The 21,500-nt window shown below is 39.9% G+C and overlaps 3 protein-coding genes across 5 annotated transcripts; 2 read left to right on the top strand and 1 right to left on the bottom strand.

Annotated features, from left to right (window-relative positions):
- Positions 1-353: 353 nt before the first annotated feature.
- LOC126588578 (uncharacterized) lies at positions 354-3,367 on the top strand. Its single transcript, XM_050253684.1, has 2 exons — positions 354-3,179; positions 3,246-3,367. Exon 1 carries the CDS (start codon positions 954-956, stop codon positions 3,084-3,086), a length of 2,133 nt encoding a protein of 710 aa, XP_050109641.1. The 5' UTR covers positions 354-953; the 3' UTR covers positions 3,087-3,179; positions 3,246-3,367.
- Positions 3,118-14,069, top strand: LOC126588580 (uncharacterized). 3 transcript variants are annotated; one of them, XM_050253688.1, is made up of 4 exons: positions 3,118-3,359; positions 3,433-3,588; positions 3,667-3,777; positions 13,694-14,069. In XM_050253688.1, the coding sequence occupies exons 1-4, from the start codon at positions 3,327-3,329 to the stop codon at positions 13,724-13,726; spliced, it is 333 nt and encodes a 110-aa protein (XP_050109645.1). In that variant the 5' UTR covers positions 3,118-3,326; the 3' UTR covers positions 13,727-14,069. The 3 variants fall into 3 exon arrangements, with proteins under 3 accessions (XP_050109645.1, XP_050109644.1, XP_050109643.1); XM_050253687.1 differs by lacking the exon at positions 13,694-14,069 and having other exon boundaries at positions 3,667-4,099; XM_050253686.1 differs by lacking the exon at positions 13,694-14,069 and having other exon boundaries at positions 3,433-4,099.
- LOC126588579 (uncharacterized) lies at positions 12,021-12,861 on the bottom strand. Its single transcript, XM_050253685.1, has 3 exons — positions 12,544-12,861; positions 12,235-12,418; positions 12,021-12,061 (listed from the first exon to the last, which is right to left on the bottom strand). The coding sequence occupies exons 1-3, from the start codon at positions 12,859-12,861 to the stop codon at positions 12,021-12,023; spliced, it is 543 nt and encodes a 180-aa protein (XP_050109642.1).
- Positions 14,070-21,500: the final 7,431 nt, after the last annotated feature.

The following is a 21,500-nucleotide window of genomic DNA, read 5'->3' as shown; positions in this document are numbered from 1 at the left end:
AGTGCTGAAGACTCATTTTCATTATGACTTTGCTAGAAATAACTTGTATATAACTGGGAATATATAACATGTTATTGTGCTTTTAAAAGAAAGAAAAGACAAAGACAGAGCAAAGATAGTCGGGTAAGTTTGAACCTTATCGGCCAAGGCTGAACTTCTTACAAAATCTATCTTTGTGGCTCTGTCAGAGGTCTGAAAGCTTTTAGAGGGGTTGACGGGGGAGAAGAGGATACAAAATGAATCGATACCACCATGAACAAGGTAGCATAGCTATTACAGGGGTTTGGGAAGGTTTATCCCGAATGGGATGAAGGCTTGTGCTGACTACAGCTTCGTTGAAGGCAAATCTAGCTTGAGCAGAGTTTTGGCTTTTGTTTGTTTGTTTGAGTGTCCTTAATTCTGTCTTCTCTTCCTCCTTTTATAGACGACTTCAGCTTGGGTTCCTGTAGCAATAGAGGTTGCCCGAATGCGGTTTGGTGATGACTCACTAGCTTTTTTACATGAATGCCACCAATAAAGTACTTTATTGGGCTGTGTAGTGACTGAATAACCTACCCCCTGTGGTCTTTGAGCAGGTAAGCAGGTGGCCTTTGTAACTTGTGCCCAGCCGAAAGCCTCTTTCCTGCCTCCTAAGTTTTCCTCTGGGCTTTGGGTTTGGGCCGACTTTCTCTCTGGCCCAAAGTTCAGATTTTATCCCAAACAGTGCCCCCTTCAATTGATGTTAAGGTTGGGATCCCAAGCGCCAACATTAATTGAAAGAGACCCCTGTTTTAAACCCTTAGAACTCTTAAAACCCTTGTGAGTGAACTTCTCCGTTCTCTGTGTTTCGTAAAAAGAAAACCTTCTCTGATACAACAAAACTTCCTCAATTCTTCCATCATTTCTTTCTCGTTGTCCGACGAGGTTGCATCTTTACCGTTCTTCTTGTTTTTCTTCCCCACGGCCTTCATTAAATGGCCTCAGGATCCGGCCAAACCCTACCATCCTACGAGTCTGGTGAAGGAATTGCCACTCTACGCCGTCTGCTCAACGGGCTGCATCGTCCGCGGGCAGGTCTGCATTTTGAACTCTTCTTTGAGATGCATGGGGTTCAATCTTTGGGTCCTGCCTGGATTTCTCGGGTTCCCTCAGTAGTAGAAAGTAATATGCCTAGGGGAAACTGGTTTACCCCAAATCCTTATTTGGCCGACTCGGGCATTTCTTCTTCTAAGTGGTCTTTTCATCGTCGAGGCTTTCCCTTGATGAATGATCCTGCCTGGGCCCAATGGATTGACGAATTGGAACCTTCCTTCAAGCAGAAATGGATGAGTAACGGCATCTACGAACTGATTATGCTTTCGAAGATTTCAATTACTCCTAAGCCCGAATTGCTTACTTCTGCCCTCCTCTTTTGGAATACGGGCACAAACACCTTCGATTTCCGTATGGGTCCCATGTCTCCCACCATTCTTGATATGGCCCAAGTCTTCGGGTTGAGGCCATCGGGCAGGGTGATAGATGTTACTCAAGATTGGATTCCATCCTCTACCACCGGAGGCTCAAGTTCTTCCACCTACTTCCTTCCTCTCAGCTATAACTCAGTTACTTTCAAAAGTTATGGGACCTCCTTTAAAGGATTCATCCCTTTTGTCAAGAAGAACTTCGGGGCAGGCTCTCCTCAAACCGACAAAGATCAAGAGCATATGTACTTTCTTCTTTACTGGCTTAACAAGCACGTCTTCCCCAACAAATCCAAGGGGGTACGGGTAGAATGGATCCCCTTGGTAGAGGTTCTTCATAATTTTGATGACGTTGCCACAGGTCCATTCCTTCTCTCCCATCTCTATCACCTTCTTTTTGACATGACCCGGGATGAGCCCTTTGAGACCAATTTGAACGGCCCCATCTGGATGATACAGATTTGGCTACAATGGTATTTTCCAGAATTTCGGGCTATTAATCTAGAGTTTCCAGAGGGTGTGGCTCCTGCCCGAATCCTGGCTGAAGCTCCTCCTGTAGATCATTCCACCTTTGCATGCTTCTACTTTTTCCGAGTCTGCAGGACTCGATCAGACTTGGAATGGGGTGCATCGGTCTTGAGGAGATATCCTTGGTTTTCTGACCAAGCCTTCCAAGATGCCCCTGGTGAGGATGCTGCTCCCTTCTGCAGGGAAAAGTTTATCAGCTGTATTCAGCCAAGAGACTTGGCCTGGAGGGTCCGGGGAAATCGGTATGATCGAGGCTTGGAGGTGTATCATCCTAACTTCTGCAGCAGGCAACTAGGATTTAGGCAATCCATACCTGTCCCATTCTTCGACTCCATCCATTGTGGCACTTCATTTCGGTTACAGACTCCTTCTGAAGCAATATTTCGAGCTGCCCGCCGTAGTTTGGACGTGATGAGCCAAGCAGCCCGACATTCCGTTGTTCTTAATTTCGAATGTACCTCGCTGTTTTCCTCTTGGTGGGAGGAAAGGTGGACTAGAAAATACGGAGGAGATTTGAAAGTGAACCACGATCGCATTTTTAGCCAGCTTTCTCTTAAATCATATCCTAGCTCGGGCGAGCTTGCAAATTGGAAAGATATGATCCAAGAGAAAAACCGATTACTCCTAATAGGTGACTTTCTTCCCATCCGATTTTACTTTCCTTGTTGTTTACTTTCCTCACTCTTACCTGTTTCTGCAGCTTCAGTTGATATTGAATCCGAAGCCATCGAATCAGAGAATGATTCTGCTGATGCCGCAGTTCTCCATGGTGCTGCAGCAGAAGCTGAAAGGCGGGAAGCCGGGGAAGGGACAGACGTCTCAGAATCTCTTGGGGATTCAGGAGCCGAAGAAACAATTAAAGAAATAGCCAAGGATACGATCAAAGCATCTAAACGAAAGAGGGTGGCCATAACTAAAACCACAATCTCCGATCCGGCACTTCCTTCAGCAACCACACGACCAATTCTTACCCGAAAGAGTAAGCGGGCAAGAGTCACCGTGCCTCCTAAACCAGCAGCCCCATCTGCTCCTGTTTCTGAAGCGGGTAAAGAGACAGAACAATCTTCCAGTGAGTCTCTCCTCTTCTGGATCAAATGGCTACCTTTCTCCCTTATCTGATTATCCCTTTATCACTCAACAGGACCTCAAACTTCTAAAAGGTCAACCCTTGCTTCTAAGAAGGAATCACGAAGGGCTGCTACGCCTAAAGAGGTATGACTTCTATCTTTATACTTTCTTATTTTCAAACCTTTCTGAATTTTGAATAATTTGGCTTAGGCTACAAGGAAAGAAAGTCTTTCTCCGCAACCTACCCTAGATGCAACCCCTTCTTCTCAATTTGATCCTTCCACAGGAATCATGTTGCATTTTGTGGATGAGGATGATACTTTGGTGAGTTACTCTCTCTTTTCTTTTCAACTTTGCACATTGCTACCCAAGTAACTCCTATCCATGTTCTTTGCAGCCATCTTCGGGATATGAACCCCTTCCCCCGTCAGTGGCCTTGGATAAAGAACCCATAGTTCCTGAGATCCCTGTAGCTTTAGACACAACTACTTCGCAAGCGCTTACTCGCCAGACGGTCGATGAACCTCCTTCTTCTCCTCAAAATCAACCTCAGGTGCTGGAATATTTTCTTCTTGTTTCTTCCTCTGGTGACCTTTTGCTGATCATCACTACTTTCTTCGGATACAACCAGGATGTAGGCACGGGTTCAGGCACAACTTTCCCATCTGTCACTGGTGGTGAAAAATCTTCACCTCGACAAGGCGTTAGTGCATTCTCTGGTGAAACCCCGGGGTTAAGTCAGGTAACTTTCTTCTCTCCAAAGCCTCTTTTGCTTTGACTTGTGCATAGTTCATCTTGTCCTGATCCTGAAGTTTTGTAGCGAGCTTCCCCAAAAGAAACTCCCCCTCCTCCAATGGCCTGTAACCCAAGGTGCTTTCAACCTCCTTCTTCCTCTGGAGATGTTGACACCTCCCTGTCTAGAGATGAACCAATTGAACAAACAGAAATTGCCCCTTCCATAGGCATTATCTCACCAGAAGAAACTGTTATGCCGGACCCTTCTCCTTCCTCCTCTGATCCTGCCAAGTTGCCCAAACTCTTCGAAGCACTCGGGCGACTTGAGACGCGGTTGAAGTCTTCAAAGTAGGCTTCAACAAAACATATGTCTTCGGAGCAGCAACAAATCTTTCAAACATGGGCAAAAAAAGAATTCACTGCATCATTTAGCCTCAAGGCTCTCTGTGACCTCGAGAGAGTCATTACTGAGTTCTTTAAAAACGATCGCTTATCCAAGCCTCAGTATGATTCTTTCCTTTCTTTCTTTGAAAACTTGAGGGCCCTCAGGGAGCAACATCAGAGAGCAGACCGGCTGGCTAACCGGGCAAAATGCTTCATAGAGAGAGAATCGAGCTCCTCTACCCAAGTTAGTCGGCTGATGGAAGAGAGTATGCAGACCAAAGAACGGATTGAAGTTGTTTCTTCTGAAATTCAGAAGTTGGAGAGACAACTGATGATCCTTAAGGCGGAGCAAACAACTCTTCTGGATAACCTTGAGCAACAGATCGAAGGGGTGGAAAAAGCGACTTCAGAGTTAGAACAAACCAAGTCTGAACTTGTAAACAGCCATACTGTTTTGGCTGAACCAAATAGGATTTTTACCATCATGCGAACATACCATTCTAGAATAATCACCTTATGTGAAGATGTAAAGTTTTTGGAATAGAATTACTTTGTAATCTCTTTTTGTTTTAGAATGGATATGTAACATTCCTCCTGTTCTGCTCCATTTGGATAGGCCTCAGGCAAATCTATGCCCTCTTGCCTACCTGCTTTTCTCCTCCATCTTTATTGTTGGCAATCTTAGCCCCTGCCCCCGGGTCCTTTCAATGGCATTTTACTCTGTTGATAACCCCGACTCCTTGAAAACGAGGTCGATCATGCTAATAGGAGCTTTGGGGAAAGGGTTAGTATCCACCATCATACTAGCCTGAGGTGAATCGAGTAGTAACTTCCCCTTCACTATAAGATCCTGTACCCAGTCCCTAAACTGGACACAATTGACTATAGAGTGGTTGAAGGTATAATGCAACTTACAATACTTCTTCCCCCTGAGTTCCTCGGGCTTGGGCATCTTTTTGGTGTTGTCGGGCAAAATGACTCTTGCCCGCACAAGTTCTTCATAGATTTCTGGCGCCTTGGTTAGATCGAAAGAATAACTTTGATACTTTGGGGGTTTCATGGGTACGAACCCACCATCATTCATCACGATCTTCTGGTCCTTGACTGGTTGGACTAACCCTTTGATCGTCAATGGATTGAAGGGTGTGGTCATCTCAGCAGCACACACATCTATACTCTTCTCCTCATGATCATCTTTGCATTCGGGTCCGGCTTCCCCTACCTCTACATGGTGAATAGTAGCTTTATTTTTGTAGAACGGAGGAGTTTTGGAAGTATGTTTTACCTGCTGTTCCTCCTGTAACAGCCTCTCATACTTAGTAGCAGCAATCACCAACTCTTGTAGCTCATTAAACTGTGCATCATAGAACCTTTTTCTCAAAGGTAATTTTAAAGCCCTTTGAGCAATGGATATGAGCTGTGCCTGGTTGACAGGGAACTGACATCTCATCCTTGTCCTTCTGAACCTCATCATAAAATCTTCGGTGGACTCATGATCATATTGTTTCACTTCTACCAGATCATTAATGGTGAGCTCTGGCTCTATCCTGTAGAACTGTTCATGGAAAGCCATCTCCATTTGCCCCCAGTTAGCAATGGAATTGGGGGGTAATAGAGAATACCATTGAGATGCCAATCCTGCTAGTGAATTTCCAAACAACCTCAATTTGTAGTTTGGATTGTCCTCATACGCCACACAGTGATTAGAAAATTTGAAAATATGATCTCTGGAGGACACACTGCTATCTTCCCCTGTGAAAATCGGGAATGTGGGAATCTTGAAATTAAGAGGGAATGGATTTAACTCATCGATATATTCAGGATATGGCTTCTGGTAGGTAACCCTGAATACTGGACGAACTCGAGGCTGGACGTTTTGAATCACCGTTCTTCTTAACTCAGCCAATTCTTCTCTTAGTTGCTGAGTAGCTAAATTATCATTCTGGCCATGGATAGCTGACTCAATCTTCGGACTCCGGTCATTGCCCGCGTTTGCTTCCCTCCTGGTTTCAGATTTTCTCCAGTTAGATCCTCCACCTTTGTTGACCATCGGGGGTGGCCTATAAGGTAGAGGTTTATCTGACGTAGTAATGGTTGTTTCTTTCCCGCTAGTTTCTCCAGCCGTGGCTGGCAGTCCAAACTTCATTCTTTCTTGTTCGCTCTGCCTCCTATTATTAAATGATAATAATGGGAAGCTGAGAAACTCCTTTTCTGAAGCTGACTCCATCACTGCTTGACTTCCTTCAGGTATCACCTTCTTCTTTCCCCTATCATTTTCTTCTTCTAGTAGTGGAAACAAAGGAATGATTGGCTCACTTCTTATAACAACTGGACTCATTCCACTTCCTTGAGCACCCTTTGGAGTAGAGAACTCCAAATCCAGCCTCCTTTGTAGATTTCCTGTAAGCATACAGAGTCTGCTTACTTCTCCCTTAGTCTCCAAGGAAATTCTTTCCATGCTTTTCAACACTTGGATCATTGTAGCTTGCAGTTCTTCATTAATCTCTTTCCCCTGTGATTTCTCAGATGTAGTCGAACTACCTGAGACCACCTGTCCGGATGGGGATAAAGGATTTTCTGATTGTTCTGTCATCTGGAAAAGATCCTTCTTGGCTTCTTTTTTGGCAAGTTTATAGCTTCTCTTTTTGGACATGTAAGATCTTAGAAGTGTAGCTGTTTCTTGTCCCACCGAGCGTGCCAAAACTATGTTCGTCGCAAGAATCTCCTGGCGGACGAGCACACAGCTCCCCTGGGAGAATGGCGTCGGTTGAGAGTATCTGTCGTACTTCTGCTTTCTTCTCGGGCTCGCTCGGGCAAGCCTTTGTCGGGCAGATCTTGGTCGGGCAAGACACACTTCGGGCAAGGCTCGTCGGGCAGTTCTGAAAGAGAAGGACATAGTTAATTTGAAAGGGTGCCTTTGTGGGGCCTTAGATGTAGGCCTTAAGGCTCACAATCAAGATTAACTTTGTCGTGCTCAGGCGTGCCACTGCCATCTTCAGTATGGCAGATGTTGAATGGGTGTTAAGCTTTGATTGAATATGTATACGCCCGAGAAACCAGTTTAGATATAACAGGTGCCTTTGTGAGGCCTTAGGTATAGGCCTTGAGGCTTCCTGTCAAACTAAACCAGCGCTTGGATGTATCATATTTGGTCTTTTATGGTTGCCAGAGTCTTATCACTATTATACTTTTGATTATCTGAATCCAAGAGGTAGGACGAACCCAAATGAGTGCCTTTGTAGGGCCTTAGGTATAGGCCTTGAGGCTTCCCATCAGAGTTAATCCTTATACTCGGACCAACTAGACCACAACATGAAATGAAGCTAAATAGATGCCTTCGTGGGGCCTTAGGTGTAGGCCTTGAGGCTTTCTATCAGAATTCACTCCCTGTTTAAGCATTTTCTACGAATCAAGATATAATAGCAACAAAACGGAGAAATAGATTGATTAATTGCGCCCCAAGTAACTTCGGACTTCTCGCTTATCAAGGATTGTCGTGGATGGGTTGAGTCCACATAGAGTTCTTTTTTATGCCTTGAGGCCAAGGACTTTTAAACTGATCTTTAAATTACACGCCCACCGGGCTTAAGACTTAGATCTGATTTGAACTCTGACACGATTCAGATCGGATCCAAGTGCTGAAGACTCATTTTCATTATGACTTTGCTAGAAATAACTTGTATATAACTGGGAATATATAACATGTTATTGTGCTTTTAAAAGAAAGAAAAGACAAAGACAGAGCAAAGATAGTCGGGTAAGTTTGAACCTTATCGGCCAAGGCTGAACTTCTTACAAAATCTATCTTTGTGGCTCTGTCAGAGGTCTGAAAGCTTTTAGAGGGGTTGACGGGGGAGAAGAGGATACAAAATGAATCGATACCACCATGAACAAGGTAGCAGAGCTATTACAGGGGTTTGGGAAGGTTTATCCCGAATGGGATGAAGGCTTGTGCTGACTACAGCTTCGTTGAAGGCAAATCTAGCTTGAGCAGAGTTTTGGCTTTTGTTTGTTTGTTTGAGTGTCCTTAATTCTGTCTTCTCTTCCTCCTTTTATAGACGACTTCAGCTTGGGTTCCTGTAGCAATAGAGGTTGCCCGAATGCGGTTTGGTGATGACTCACTAGCTTTTTTACATGAATGCCACCAATAAAGTACTTTATTGGGCTGTGTAGTGACTGAATAACCTACCCCCTGTGGTCTTTGAGCAGGTAAGCAGGTGGCCTTTGTAACTTGTGCCCAGCCGAAAGCCTCTTTCCTGCCTCCTAAGTTTTCCTCTGGGCTTTGGGTTTGGGCCGACTTTCTCTCTGGCCCAAAGTTCAGATTTTATCCCAAACAATAATACAATTAAATTTGATGAGCAATTAAATTTGCTGCAATTGTAGCTTGGTAATGTCGGCAAAGAAAACCCCAGAAAATGGCTTTCAATAAAGTAGTTGGGAGAGGGCCTATGAAACAGTACCGTTGAGCAAAGGCGCAAACGAGGTCTGGTTTAAGGTGTTTCTTAGAATTTCTGAATTTTGTGGCGGGAGATGTCCACGAGCCCTAGATTAGAATGGATTAAAATTCGATATCACAAACCTTCTCCAACTTTAATGTCCTCTGAATATTGACTTCCGTCGGCCCGATAATCAATGTTGGTCACTCCGTACTGCCTCGCCGTCGAGATGGAGACAGCTTAAAATGAAGTTTGGGGGTTTAAATCTGTAGTTTTTGCATAGTGCATAGATGGAACTGCGTGTTAATACAGAAAATGAAGAGATCAAGAGAAAAGAACAGAGCTTCAAGAACTAGAGAGGGAAAGATTTAGAGAGAGAAAACTATTGAATCTTTATTATTTCTGTTTTTGCTTAAAATTCAAATCTATTACAATGATGTATTTTATAGAGAGAACACAGTCTCTAACAACTTAACTAACTAAGAGTTATAACCCTGTGACAGATGGCATAATCCTAGCAACTGTCTATATCTATATCCTTACATGCCCCCTCAAACGCATGATTGGATGATCCAAGCATGAGGTTGAAACAATGAGACCGAAAGAGAGGTGCACTGAGACCCTTAGTCAGAATATCGGCAAACTGTTCTCGAGAGGATACAAACTGAACAACCAGTTGCCTCTTAGCGACCCTTTCACGCACAAAGTGCACATCAATCTCAATATGTTTCGTCCGTTGGTGTTGAACGGGATTAAAGGACAACGCTATGGCAGAAAGATTGTCACAGAAGAGAACAGGAGTAGTAGTAGACTTGACATGCATAAATCCTAGCACCTGTTGAATCCAATCCAGCTCGGCATATGTAGTAGACATGGCTCTATATTCTGCTTCGGTTGAAGAACGAGAAACAGTGTTTTGTTTCTTGGAAGACCAAGAAATAGGATTGTTGCCCAAAAAGATAACCAAACCAGTAGTGGACCTCCGATCATTGGGATCACCAGCCCAATCTGCATCACCGAATGCTTTCAGTGTCAAATCTCCCCGAGTATAGGCCATGCCAACAGATAATGTCCCCTTGAGATACCTCAAAATTCGCTTCACAGCTGTAAAATGTGACATCATTGGAGATTGCATAAATTGACAAACTTGATGAACTGAGAATGCAATATCTGGGCGAGTAAACGTGAGGTACTGTAAGGCACTAACAATACTGCGATAAACTGTGGGATTGTTGTAAGGAGTACCATCATCCTTAAGTAACCTATTATTAGGTAAGCAAGGAGTATCACAAGCTTTAGAATCCATCATCTCAACTTTCTGCAACAAATCCTGAATATATTTAGACTGGGAGAGAAATAACCCCTGAGCAGTTTTGGTAACTTGAATGCCTAGAAAATAATGAAGCACACCCAAGTCCTTGATGTCAAATTCAGCAGTTAAAGAATGAATCACCTGTTGAATAAGTGGAGTAGAACTACCAGTGAGAATGATATCATCAACGTAGAGTAAAAGCACCACAATATCACTACCAACTGTCTTAACAAAGAGAGAAGAATCGGAATAAGTGGATTGAAACCCAAGAGAGGGAAGAAAGCTTGTAAATCTGTCATTCCAGGCTCGAGGAGCCTGTTTCAACCCATACAGTGACTTGTGAAGTTTACAAACTAATTCAGGATGTGCATCATTTCCAAAACCAGGGGTTGGGCCATATACACTTCTTCATTTAAAAATCCATGTAAAAACGCATTCTTGACATCCAATTGTCGAAGATTCCAATTAAAATGAGCTGCCAAAGCTAGAACTAACCTCATAGTGGTTAGTTTAACCACGGGACTAAAGGTTTCACCATAATCCAAGCCAGGCTCTTGACTAAACCCATTTGCAACAAGTCGAGCTTTATGTCGAGCCACTGTGCCATCTGAATTCTTTTTGAGTTTGAAAACCCATTTGCAGCCAACAAGATTCTTATTAGGAGGCAAATGTACAAGACTCCAAGTGTGTTGATGATGCAATGCATCAATTTCTGCCTGCATAGCTTGAAACCAAACTGGGACTTTCATTGCAGATTTATAGGTTGCATGTTCTACCAAAGTTAAATCAACATTGCTTGAATCAGCAACATGACTCAAAAACACTTTCTTCTTGATAATGTCATTCTTACTTCGGGTTTGCATAGGATGCAAATTAAGAGGAGCAATTGGTAACACCACTTGAAGTAAATCAAGACTAAAATCAGAGTCCACAGGGAGTTGATGAGCATCACATGTAGTAGTAGTAATGGACTGAGAAGAAACTGAGGGTGAAGATAGTATCTCAGTAGATAAAGAGTCTGATGGTGGTGATAATGAGGCTATTGGAGATGGAACTAAGATATTATCCATAGTTGTGAATGGAAGAGATGACAATGACTTAGAGAAAGAAGATGGTACAGGGTTGTGCTTAGGTAATAAAGACAAATGAGTGTAGGGAAATCTTGATTCATCAAACACTACATGCCTAGAAATGTAGAACCTACCCTGTAGCACATCAAAGCAAATAAAACCTTTGTATTTGGATGCATACCCAAGGAATACACACTTTGTGGTTTTAGGTTGTAACTTGGATTGAATATAAGGTCGCAATAAAGGAAAACAAGAACATCCAAACACCTTAAGATGTGTTAAAAGAGGCGGAGTCCCAAAAAGCTGTTCAAACGGTGAGCAATGTTTCAAAACTGGGGTAGGCATTCGATTTATAAGGTAGACAGCAACTTGGCAAGCAAAAGTCCAGAAGGAAGAAGGTAATTTGGCAGATTGTAATAAGGTGACAGTAGTTTCAACAATATGTCTATGTTTTTTCTCAGCCAAGCCATTTTGTTCTGGAGTATGTGGATAAGACTTATGGTGAAGTATCCCTTTACTGTGAAGAAAGTTGGTAAGTTTATTACTGCTATATTCCCCACCACCATCAGTTTGTAAAATCTTAATAGAAACAGAGAATTGAGTGTGTACAAAGGAGTAGAAGACAACAAAAGTCTCAAAGAAGTCTGATTTATTAACAAAAGGGAACAACCAACAATACCTAGTGCACTCATCAATAAGAGTCACATAGTACTTGTATCCATCAATGGAATTACACGGAGAAGGACCCCATAGGTCACTGTGTACAATTTCAAATGGAATTACAGATTTGTGTTCACTAGACTGAAAAGGCAATTTAGTGAACTTGCCCTCTAAACAACTATGACAGAGCATAGGAGCAGAATCTTTGGTACAAGATATGTGTGACCTACGAAGCATAAGAGAAGCAACATTATTGGACAGGTGTCCTAACCTATTGTGCCAGAGATGAGAGCTAACAAGCTGTCCAAGCAATGAAAAGTCTTTAGAATTGCCGTGAGAAGGAAGAGAATGATGATTGACAAGAGAAGGAATAGGATAGAGTCCATTACTACATTGTCCTTTGTATAATATCCTCCCTGTGGCTTTGTCCTGGATCCAGAAACAAAAAGCATCAAACACTAACCAACAATTGTTATCAAGACAAAGGCAATGAACTGATAACAAATTGTGAGATAGTTTAGGCACATAGAGAATTGAGTTCAATTTGAGGGGCTGCACAGGTGTTTGAATAATAGAACTACCAATATGAGATATGGCCAAACCTTCACCATTAGCAGTTTGCACTGTCTCATGAGAGGGATAAGGAGAGGCCAATGACAAATTTCTGAAATCTGTAGTCATATGATTTGTGGCCCCCGAGTCAGTGAGCCAAATTTGTGGTTGATGATGAGGTGTGGTAGCTGAAGATGATTGAGAAGAGACTGTATGCAGAGCCTGAATATTGGACTCAGGAGAGAAAGTAGGTGCGGAAGGAGCTGAAGCATTGCTGGACATATGAGGATAGTGTGAACCACCAAAATTAGGACCTTTGTCATTGAAGAAGCAATACCAGGTAGTATGATTCATCTTACCACAGATTTGACAACCCTGTCGTTCCAACGACTTTGAATGACAAAACGGAGCAGTGTGACCAAGTTGATTACACAATTGGCAAGGAACTTGCTGTGTAGAGGAATGACCAAGATACTGAGCCGAAGAAGGTCTAAGAACCCCAGAGAATACAGGTGCGGGATGAGATCCATGAGCCGGAAGCTGCTGTCTTGGATTAGGATGAGGATACCTATATCCCTGATTAGATCTTCCTTTACCCTTCTTATTATTGGAGAAAAAGCGATATCCACCAGAGGAACCAGAATTATGTCCGGAAGCACCAGGAGAAAAACCCCCATATTGATGTGGAGATGTAGAGAATTTAGGACCACCAAAGTCATTTGCCACCATGGCAGACATAAACTGAGATGGCACATTACTGTCAACAATCAATTCTTCAGCAAGAAGTTGCACCCGAAATTCTTGGAGAGAAATAACACTCCCACGACCCCTAATAACACTTCGAAAAGTATTAAACTCAGGAGGAAGACCATTAAGTGCTAAAATAACAATATCCTCATCTGCAAATATCACTCAAGCAGCAGAGAGATAATCCCAAGCTTCCTTAATTCTTTGAAGATATCGAGACATTGAATCAGCCCTTTTCTTAATGGTTTGAAGATTCGACTTGAGCTGAAATATACTAGTTTTAGATACGGCAGATAATTGTTCCTTTAACCTGGTCCAAAGATCACAGGCACTTGTGCTTCCAATAGCACAGGAGATCGCAACAGGAGACAAAGTTGCAGTAATCAATTGCATAAGAGCACGATCGTGCATCTTCCAAACAATGTAATCGTCATTCTCAGATGGAGTAGAGGATGTCTCAGCACCAACACCAGAAGCATTAGACGAACCAGTAAGATAGCGAGATGGACAAGGAGTGGAGCCATCAACAAAACCCATAATACCGTGCCCCTCAAGCAACAATTGCATTTGAAATTGCCAATTCAAGAAATTAGAATCATCAAGCTTAACATTCACAGATGTAGAAATTGTAGAGATAAGACCAGTAATAGGTGATTGAAGGAGTTGTAATTGAGAAGTAGTAACCATAATTGCAGACTTGAGATGAAAAATCAACAGAGGAAATATCACAAACACCTGGTGTGCACAATCTTGAATTTGCAGGAAAAAGCAGATCAAGAAAACCAGACACCCTAGAAATCACAGAAGAGAATACCAGAAGGCAACCAAGACGTAGCAATGTACCGTCGTCAAGAAACAGAAAGGATGAGAAATCGAGAGATCAAGCGGAAGCAACCGAAGAATCGAAGAAAATAGCGTGAGCAACAATGGCAATTGATACCATGTTAATACAGAAAATGAAGAGATCAAGAGAAAAGAACAGAGCTTCAAGAACTAGAGAGGGAAAGATTTAGAGAGAGAAAACTATTGAATCTTTATTATTTCTGTTTTTGCTTAAAACTCAAATCTATTACAATGATGTATTTTATAGAGAGAACACAGTCTCTAACAACTTAACTAACTAAGAGTTATAACCCTGTGACAGATGGCATAATCCTAGCCACTGTCTATATCTATATCCTTACACTGCGATGCGAGATTAAAAAGAAAAATGGAAGGTTTTGAATGTCGGGAAGAAATGGGGGAGGGAGACAAAATAGCAGAGAGATCTATAAATGAAAAAATATATTAAACAGACAAAAGTTTGCAGTCATGGGCAAAATCGGAAACTCAATATTTGGGCTATTTAAATTAGACTGGTTTATTGTTGGGCTTTATCCTAATCATTAAATAAAGTTACAACATGGTTTTTGGTTAAGATTCAAAATTTGAAGTCATTTTCATTAGTTTTTCTTTATTTTTATTTATGCAAAGTTGTACGATTCTAGTCCATCAACCTGGAAGCTCGCTTTGAGATTTTATCCAGGACCCGGACGACCGCCTCATCTCAATCCGTTTGGGGGCTCGGATAGGGTTATCCTCTAAGAGTGCCTACCACGCTGATGATCAAACTTGGAAATATATTGCCTCCTTAAATGCATATGCATGCATCATCCAACACACTGGCATCACCATAACAATCATGCGAATGCCACAGGACACTAAAGGCCATATACCTGGGATTACACTCACTGTCAATGCAAATGATCAATCTACCCCTGCTTCAACTTAGCAATATAATCGAGGTTGTTCATTCTCTACTACCTATAAATAGAGCATAAGGCCTTCAAATTGATTACCTTCGTCAAATTCAATCTTTACGATATAAAAAAAAAAAAATCCTTGAGTGATTTTTCAATCAACCAAATTGTTCTTCAGCACATCTTTAGCTCTTCAACTACAATCTCAAATCCTTCCTTCGAAGTAGACAAAGTAGACACTGCCTATGATCTTTGAGATCGAAAACTTTTACAGCTCTGCCACATGTGGTATGAATGTATGATTCAGTTGATGTGTCATTCTAACCACCCTGATTTCTTCTCTGAGGCATATGTTTTGTACTACGTCCAATCTGACATCAGTGATCTTTGTGGACTCATCTAACATTATCTTGTTTTTCATGGCTTGAATCTTGATAGAATTATATTGTTTTGTTTACATTTCTAGTCATGTAGTTCGGCCATTAGCCTAGATTTTACTTTTGTAAACATTTGTAATCTTGACTTCATCATGAAATGATTACATTATTTTTGTTCGCTTTAGTTTCTATTGCAATTTCATTTACTTTTTAGGCAAGCATACATTATGTGTGAGACTCAAATAGGTACCTATCTGTGTTTCATATGGTTTTTTAGTAAACTCCTTGCTTTTAAATTAAAAAAATTAAAATAAAACGTTAAAAGATGTGCCAGAATAGGTATTCGAATGTAGTTTGAGGTACATAGATATGAAGCTCGAGAACACTTATGCTAAAAGCTTAATTTGTTTAATTGGTGCACCTTTAAATATATATACTCTATATATAGGTAAAATAAAATCGTAAATGGGGGGAGCTCCCAAACTAGGGGCATATCTGATGGCACCACTTACACACCTTCAAGGCCGGCTCTAATGATAATCCACCACTTTATTTGCATGATGGATAAGTACATTTTTGGTGATAGAGTCGAACATTGATTTTGGAGTTAGGTGAAATTTTAAATCCTAAATCTTATTTTACTATGTGTGAGTATCAAGAATTGTTGCCTTAAAAATCAATGGCGACCAAGACATAATTAGTCTACGACTAGAGGGTGGCATGAGGTCTTTTGTAATTCCAACAGTTTATTCAAAAAACACTTTTGTCTATTAACGCTTATGCTAGAAATTTTTATTAAAAATTTAAGTGTGTTTCCAAAAAGCACAATCCTTCATTAAGAAGCTCAATTGAAAGTTTAAGAACTTGTTTGAAAGTGCTTATTTAGAAAGCACTTCAATTCATTAGTGTTTATAAACATGTTGATGACACTTTCTCCATATCCACCTTGTTATAATATTTCTAAGCTAGTGAAAATAACCGAATTTCATGCTTTAGTAAAATATCATATTTCTATAATTAAGAAAAGGGTTTTTGCCAAGTTTTCTATTAAAACTCCACATTCATCTGAGTTCACCTGCAATTACTTCAACACTATTTCATAACCTAATAAATAGGGCTTGTTATGTGGGCTAAGCCTTGATGCTTACATCTTAATATCCTTTTGGGCCAAGTATTATGGATCCGCTTATTTATATCCCTACGTTAGCCCACTGAAAAGATGGAAAAGGTTAAGAGCAGTCAACCTCAGCTTCTTGGACGTGTACACGCTTGGGCCGCAAGGGCAAAGAGTAGACAAGTATAAGCGATAATTTCACTATATTTTTGAAAAGCTCTTCCATGCCACGTAGCATTAAATGCTACAAGTATTTGGATGACCTAGATTGGTTTGTTATTTCCTTATTACGATCGGTGAATTCAGACCATCCAATACTCGTAGCATTTAAAACTACTTAGCATGGAAGTTGAACCCCGTATTTTGATACAAAAATGACAAAATATTATTTCGAAAGAAATAACGGGAGTGAAGATCGCCAATTGGTAGATAAGGTCTCTCTCATCAACCGAAAAACCAAGTCATATTCAGTTTTATTGGAGGTTTCTGTCAATTGGACGAATTTTTATTGCCTAAACAACAAGACAACATTTATGGTCAGCTTGAAAGGTACATCGATGGCGTTCAACGTGGAGACGCTTTTCATCTATTTGATCTTACCATCTTTGCTCAAGAAAGTGGGCTATTATGTTGTCCTCATTACAGAATTTGGCAGTGATTGGACTATGCAACAAATATTTCTAATTTGACTTAAAAACCGACAATTAGGGAAAGCAACCTCGTAATCTGTCTCATACTATGTATGAGGCTAAGCAAGATCCGGCTACCAACACCGCCTTGATTAGTTTTGCTAATTAACCTATACTTCTTTACTTATTACCACACATATCATTGGTCTAATATCCTAGTGAATAAAGTGTTAGATTTCTACTTATAGGTTTGAAACTCTCCCTCTCCTAAATTATTGTAATATTATTGAACTCTCCCATCTCTACTCTTAATTATAGTAATTTAAAAAAAAAAAAAACTTATTACCGCACACACCCTCCATATGTGAAATATATATACATTGTTGGAAAAGTTAGTAAATTAGTAATTAAATTAGTTTTTATGTTTGAGTATTTTTAGTATTTAGCAAGTATTGTGTGATTTTCTATTATTTATTGGGGTTTGCAATTGCTTTCCCGTTTGTTCATAATTAGGTCTTTATAAAGACACTACTTAATAGAAGATGAAGTCTTTACGTGCAGGTTATTTTTTTTTGGACAATATGCATATCCTTCTCTCTTTTGTTTCTCCTCGTCAGATTGAAGCTTTGGCAGCTAGGAGAGGGTTTCTTCTAGCTTCATCGCAAGGGTACGACCAGAAGCAACTGGATGGAGATGCATTAGTGTGAGAGCTATTCAGAATGAAGAATTTCATTTATTGAGGACCCCAGGGTTTTGCTGCAAATTATGAAGCGACAAGGATTTTAGAATTTGATTTCTATCCCACTTTGTTCTCTGAAACTCAAAATTGGCCACTTTATTTTCTGGAACTCGATTTTGATCTCATCTTGCCCTCTGAAACTCAAAAACCGCCGCTTTACTCCTTAAAACTCGATTTTGATCCCACTTTGCTCTTAAATCTCAAAACTCGCAACTTTATTTCTTAAAACTCAAAATTTGCTTTACACTGTGTTTTTGAATAAGTACTCATCCGTTCAAAATATATAATTGGTAATATGCGAAATGCATTGTAAAAAAGAACCATAAAAAAAAAAAAAAAAAAACTTCTCTCTTTACCAATCACCTCCATTAAGAACATAAGAAGAAGTAACGAAATCAATGGAACTAATGATAAGGTGGTTGGAGATAGAAGATGAAGGGAAGTGATGAATGCATGAACAACGATTAGAGAGAGAGAGAAGGGGGGGGGGGGGGTTTAAGTAGGGGTGAATGTATGAACTATCTTCTCTCTTCACCAACCAGCTCTATTAAGAACCACTTTTCTTAATTTTCCTTTTTCGTAATATGTTGTATAGTGTTTGAATTTTTTTTTCTTTTTGTGTTTCAATCCATGTAGCACCATTTGATTGGATGTGTGAGCTTTAGACTAGTGCCATGTCAGCCATAAGTGTATCCTAATTATGCCATATAAGTAAACTTAATACATATATAAACAAGCCAAAGTGGAGTGATATTGAGTTTGAGTGGTGAATTTTGAGTTTGGCAAATTAGGATTGAAATCGAGTTTCCGGAAGCAAAGTGACGACTTTTCAATTTCAGAAGGCAAAATGGGATCGAAATCGAGTTTTAAAGAACTTAGCTAAAACTTTCATTTATTTAAACACGTCACAAGACGCATCATATTGTCAATACATAGGATTTGTAAATGTGAATATTATTTTGACACACATAAAGTTATTACTTATAATATATACAGTACTCCCCTTCCGTGATCTCTCAAATAACTTTGTTTGAGGATACTTTTTGGGGGATTTTGATGAATTTTTTTTCAAGTACAATCTATGAATTAAGAGATGAACATTCAATGGTTGGTTCATCAAAATCTGTTGTATATTAATTTACAATAAATTTCGACGATCCAATCTTATTGGACCATCCCTAAAATAAGTTTATTTAAGCTAGCTAAGGATCCGAAAGAAAAAATGTACATATAAAAGAATGGATTCGTAACACCACATTTTTAACACAAATTTTGACACTTTTTTCAAGCATTAGATTAGCATGTACATTCACTACTTAAAAAGAACAACTTTGCCCCAAATCCAATCTTTAATCAGAATAGCCAGTCATGACCTTGAGGGGCTATATGTCAATGGCCACAATCATTGATTTGTATTCTCCAAGTGTGATGCTATTGATATATGTGTTAAAGTATGACGTATAAACATTAATACAATATATACATGAAATTAGCTGTAATGACAATGGCCTATATCGTGCTGTCTCTCTCCTACTGAAAGCCAAATGACGAAAATAAATTATTGTGCAAATCAGATCCAGCTGTGATTTCTTATGACTAACGTGACATGCCATGCTAACAAATATTAGGAGTTCCATCGAAAAATGACACATTCTGATTGCTACACAAGATTTTATGGAGGCAAAAAAAGAAAACGCAAAGTAAACTTCCAGTCCACAAGGGTATGTAAGAATGAAAGCATGTCTTTTATTCTATGATCACAATGCTAAATTTATCCAAATTATAAAAAGAGAATAGAACTTAGGTGCAAAGAGATTGGACCACACTAAACAAAATCTGCAAAAAAAATCATCAGGGTACATTAATTTCCTGCTGGCTCAAAATTTAAAAAATTGGGGCAGCTATAATTTCTGTCGTTGCATGCTGAATGCTTAATTATACTGATAAATATTGAGAGAACTTATGGTTTCTGTGAGCTTCCAGAAAATTACTAGAAATTAAACATACGTATATATATGTTGATTTTTAACGGGGAGTGACTTGATGGTACGGGGTACCAATCTCCGACACCTGATCGACCAGACAAAGTAGTGACTAAACATCCCCATATTTTATCCTTACTATTTGGGATCTGTTATAAACTTTTTATTTAAGTGTAATTGTGTAAATTTTATATTAGATTTGATTTTAATTATTCTTCCCTATTAGGATTTGTATTCCTTGGACCCCCCTTATTACTATAAATAAAGGGGCTAATAACACATCCTCTACACAACTCTACAAACACATCTCTCTCTATATTTGCTCTATGCCGCCGGCCCCATTCTCCTTGTCAGTTAAATATAGGCCACAACACGTTATCAGCACGCTCCTACCGCTACGCTTAGGAATCTGACGTGAAAGTTTTTTGCATCAAACCAGTTCACCAATATCATCACGCAATCAGGTTCTTTCAAAACAACGGTTTTTATCTCAATATTTTTGCAGCTCTGATAGCATGAACATTCACCATAATGCATGACTCAACTTTAATTTTTTTCGAATTTTAGATTCTACATAAATTGTGTATGCATTATATCCATAATTATTGAATTATGTAAATTGATATTGCCATGAATTGCATCATATATCTGTCCATGCATTAAATTATATGTTGAATATGCATGAAATTGAATTAATTTACAATCTGGAAATTAAAAAAAAATTATTAAAATTAGGGTTTATCAAAACCTATCCTGTCACCATCCTACACCCTGAACCGCTGGCTTTCAAGCCATGCCGTGTCGAGCCACCAGCAGTAGGCTTGCATCTTGTGTGGCTGCGCTAATCTGCGAGACCATCAAAGCCATGGGCTCCAGGTTCAAACCCAAAAACCTCGATGTCTTCCACGGCGTCCTCATCATTAGAGGTTGCCTGCAGCCAATCCTCACCCACGGGTCAACGTTTTGATTGTTGCGAGTTATATATTAGTTAGAGTGTAAATAGTAGTTTATTGTCCCACATTGGTGAAGTACATATGTAATACCAATTGTAACTCCTATATATACTCCACTTTGGAGATTAATGAATATATAAGAAATTCCCAAATATTGTCATATATATTTTTGGTATTTACCATGTTTAGTTTAATATTGGTATTTACCATGTTTAGTTCAATATGGCATCAGAGCAGTTCGCTCTTGGTGACATGTGTGCTTTAATTTTGTGCCCACATTTTTCGTGATTTCCTTCGTAAAAAAAAAAAAAAGTGAATAGTGGCGCACTACAATACAGTGCGTGAACAGTGGTCTTCTACAGTACGTGAACAGTGATTGCTACAGTGCCATGAATAGTCTGCTGCTACAGTGCCGTAAACAGTGCTCTGTTACAGTCTCTGGTAAATTGTTTTCATTCCACTGCGTATCTTTTGTGCCTTTATTGTTCGTGATTTTTGTTCAATGACTCAATATAATCATAGTGTTGTTATGCATCTTGGTGGAACAAATAAATGGATAATAGATACTGGGGCCACTGATTATGTGACTAGTGACCCTAGAGTGTTTGATGAGTTATGTGACTATGTTCGTGATCCGTATGTTACTAGTGCAAATGGAGCATATTTCCCTGTGAAGGGTGAAGGCACTATCTCTCTTACTCCAACCTTATCATTGGTCTGTGCTTTACTTGTTCCTGATCTTAAGTGCAATCTTTTGTCGGTAGGAAAACTTCTTGATACCTTATATTGTTCTGCTCACTTCTACCCTACGTATTGTTATTTTCAAGATATTCAAACTCAGAAGATAATTAGTCATGGTAAAAGAATAGGGGGTTTGTACATCTTGACTATGAAGGATACTGTTGTTTATGGTTCAAATAATCATCAAGTTTTAAGTGCTAAAGTGGATGAAAGACATCAAATTTGGTTGTGGCATCAACGATTAGGACATCCATTATTCAGTTATATGAAACATCTATTTCCTTCTTTGTTTCGC

This window comes from Malus sylvestris, chromosome 11, assembly GCF_916048215.2.
Source record: "Malus sylvestris chromosome 11, drMalSylv7.2, whole genome shotgun sequence".
Lineage (NCBI taxonomy): Eukaryota > Viridiplantae > Streptophyta > Magnoliopsida > Rosales > Rosaceae > Malus > Malus sylvestris.
The sequence above is the reverse complement of the archived record's forward strand: the minus strand, read 5'-3'. Positions and strand labels throughout refer to the sequence as shown.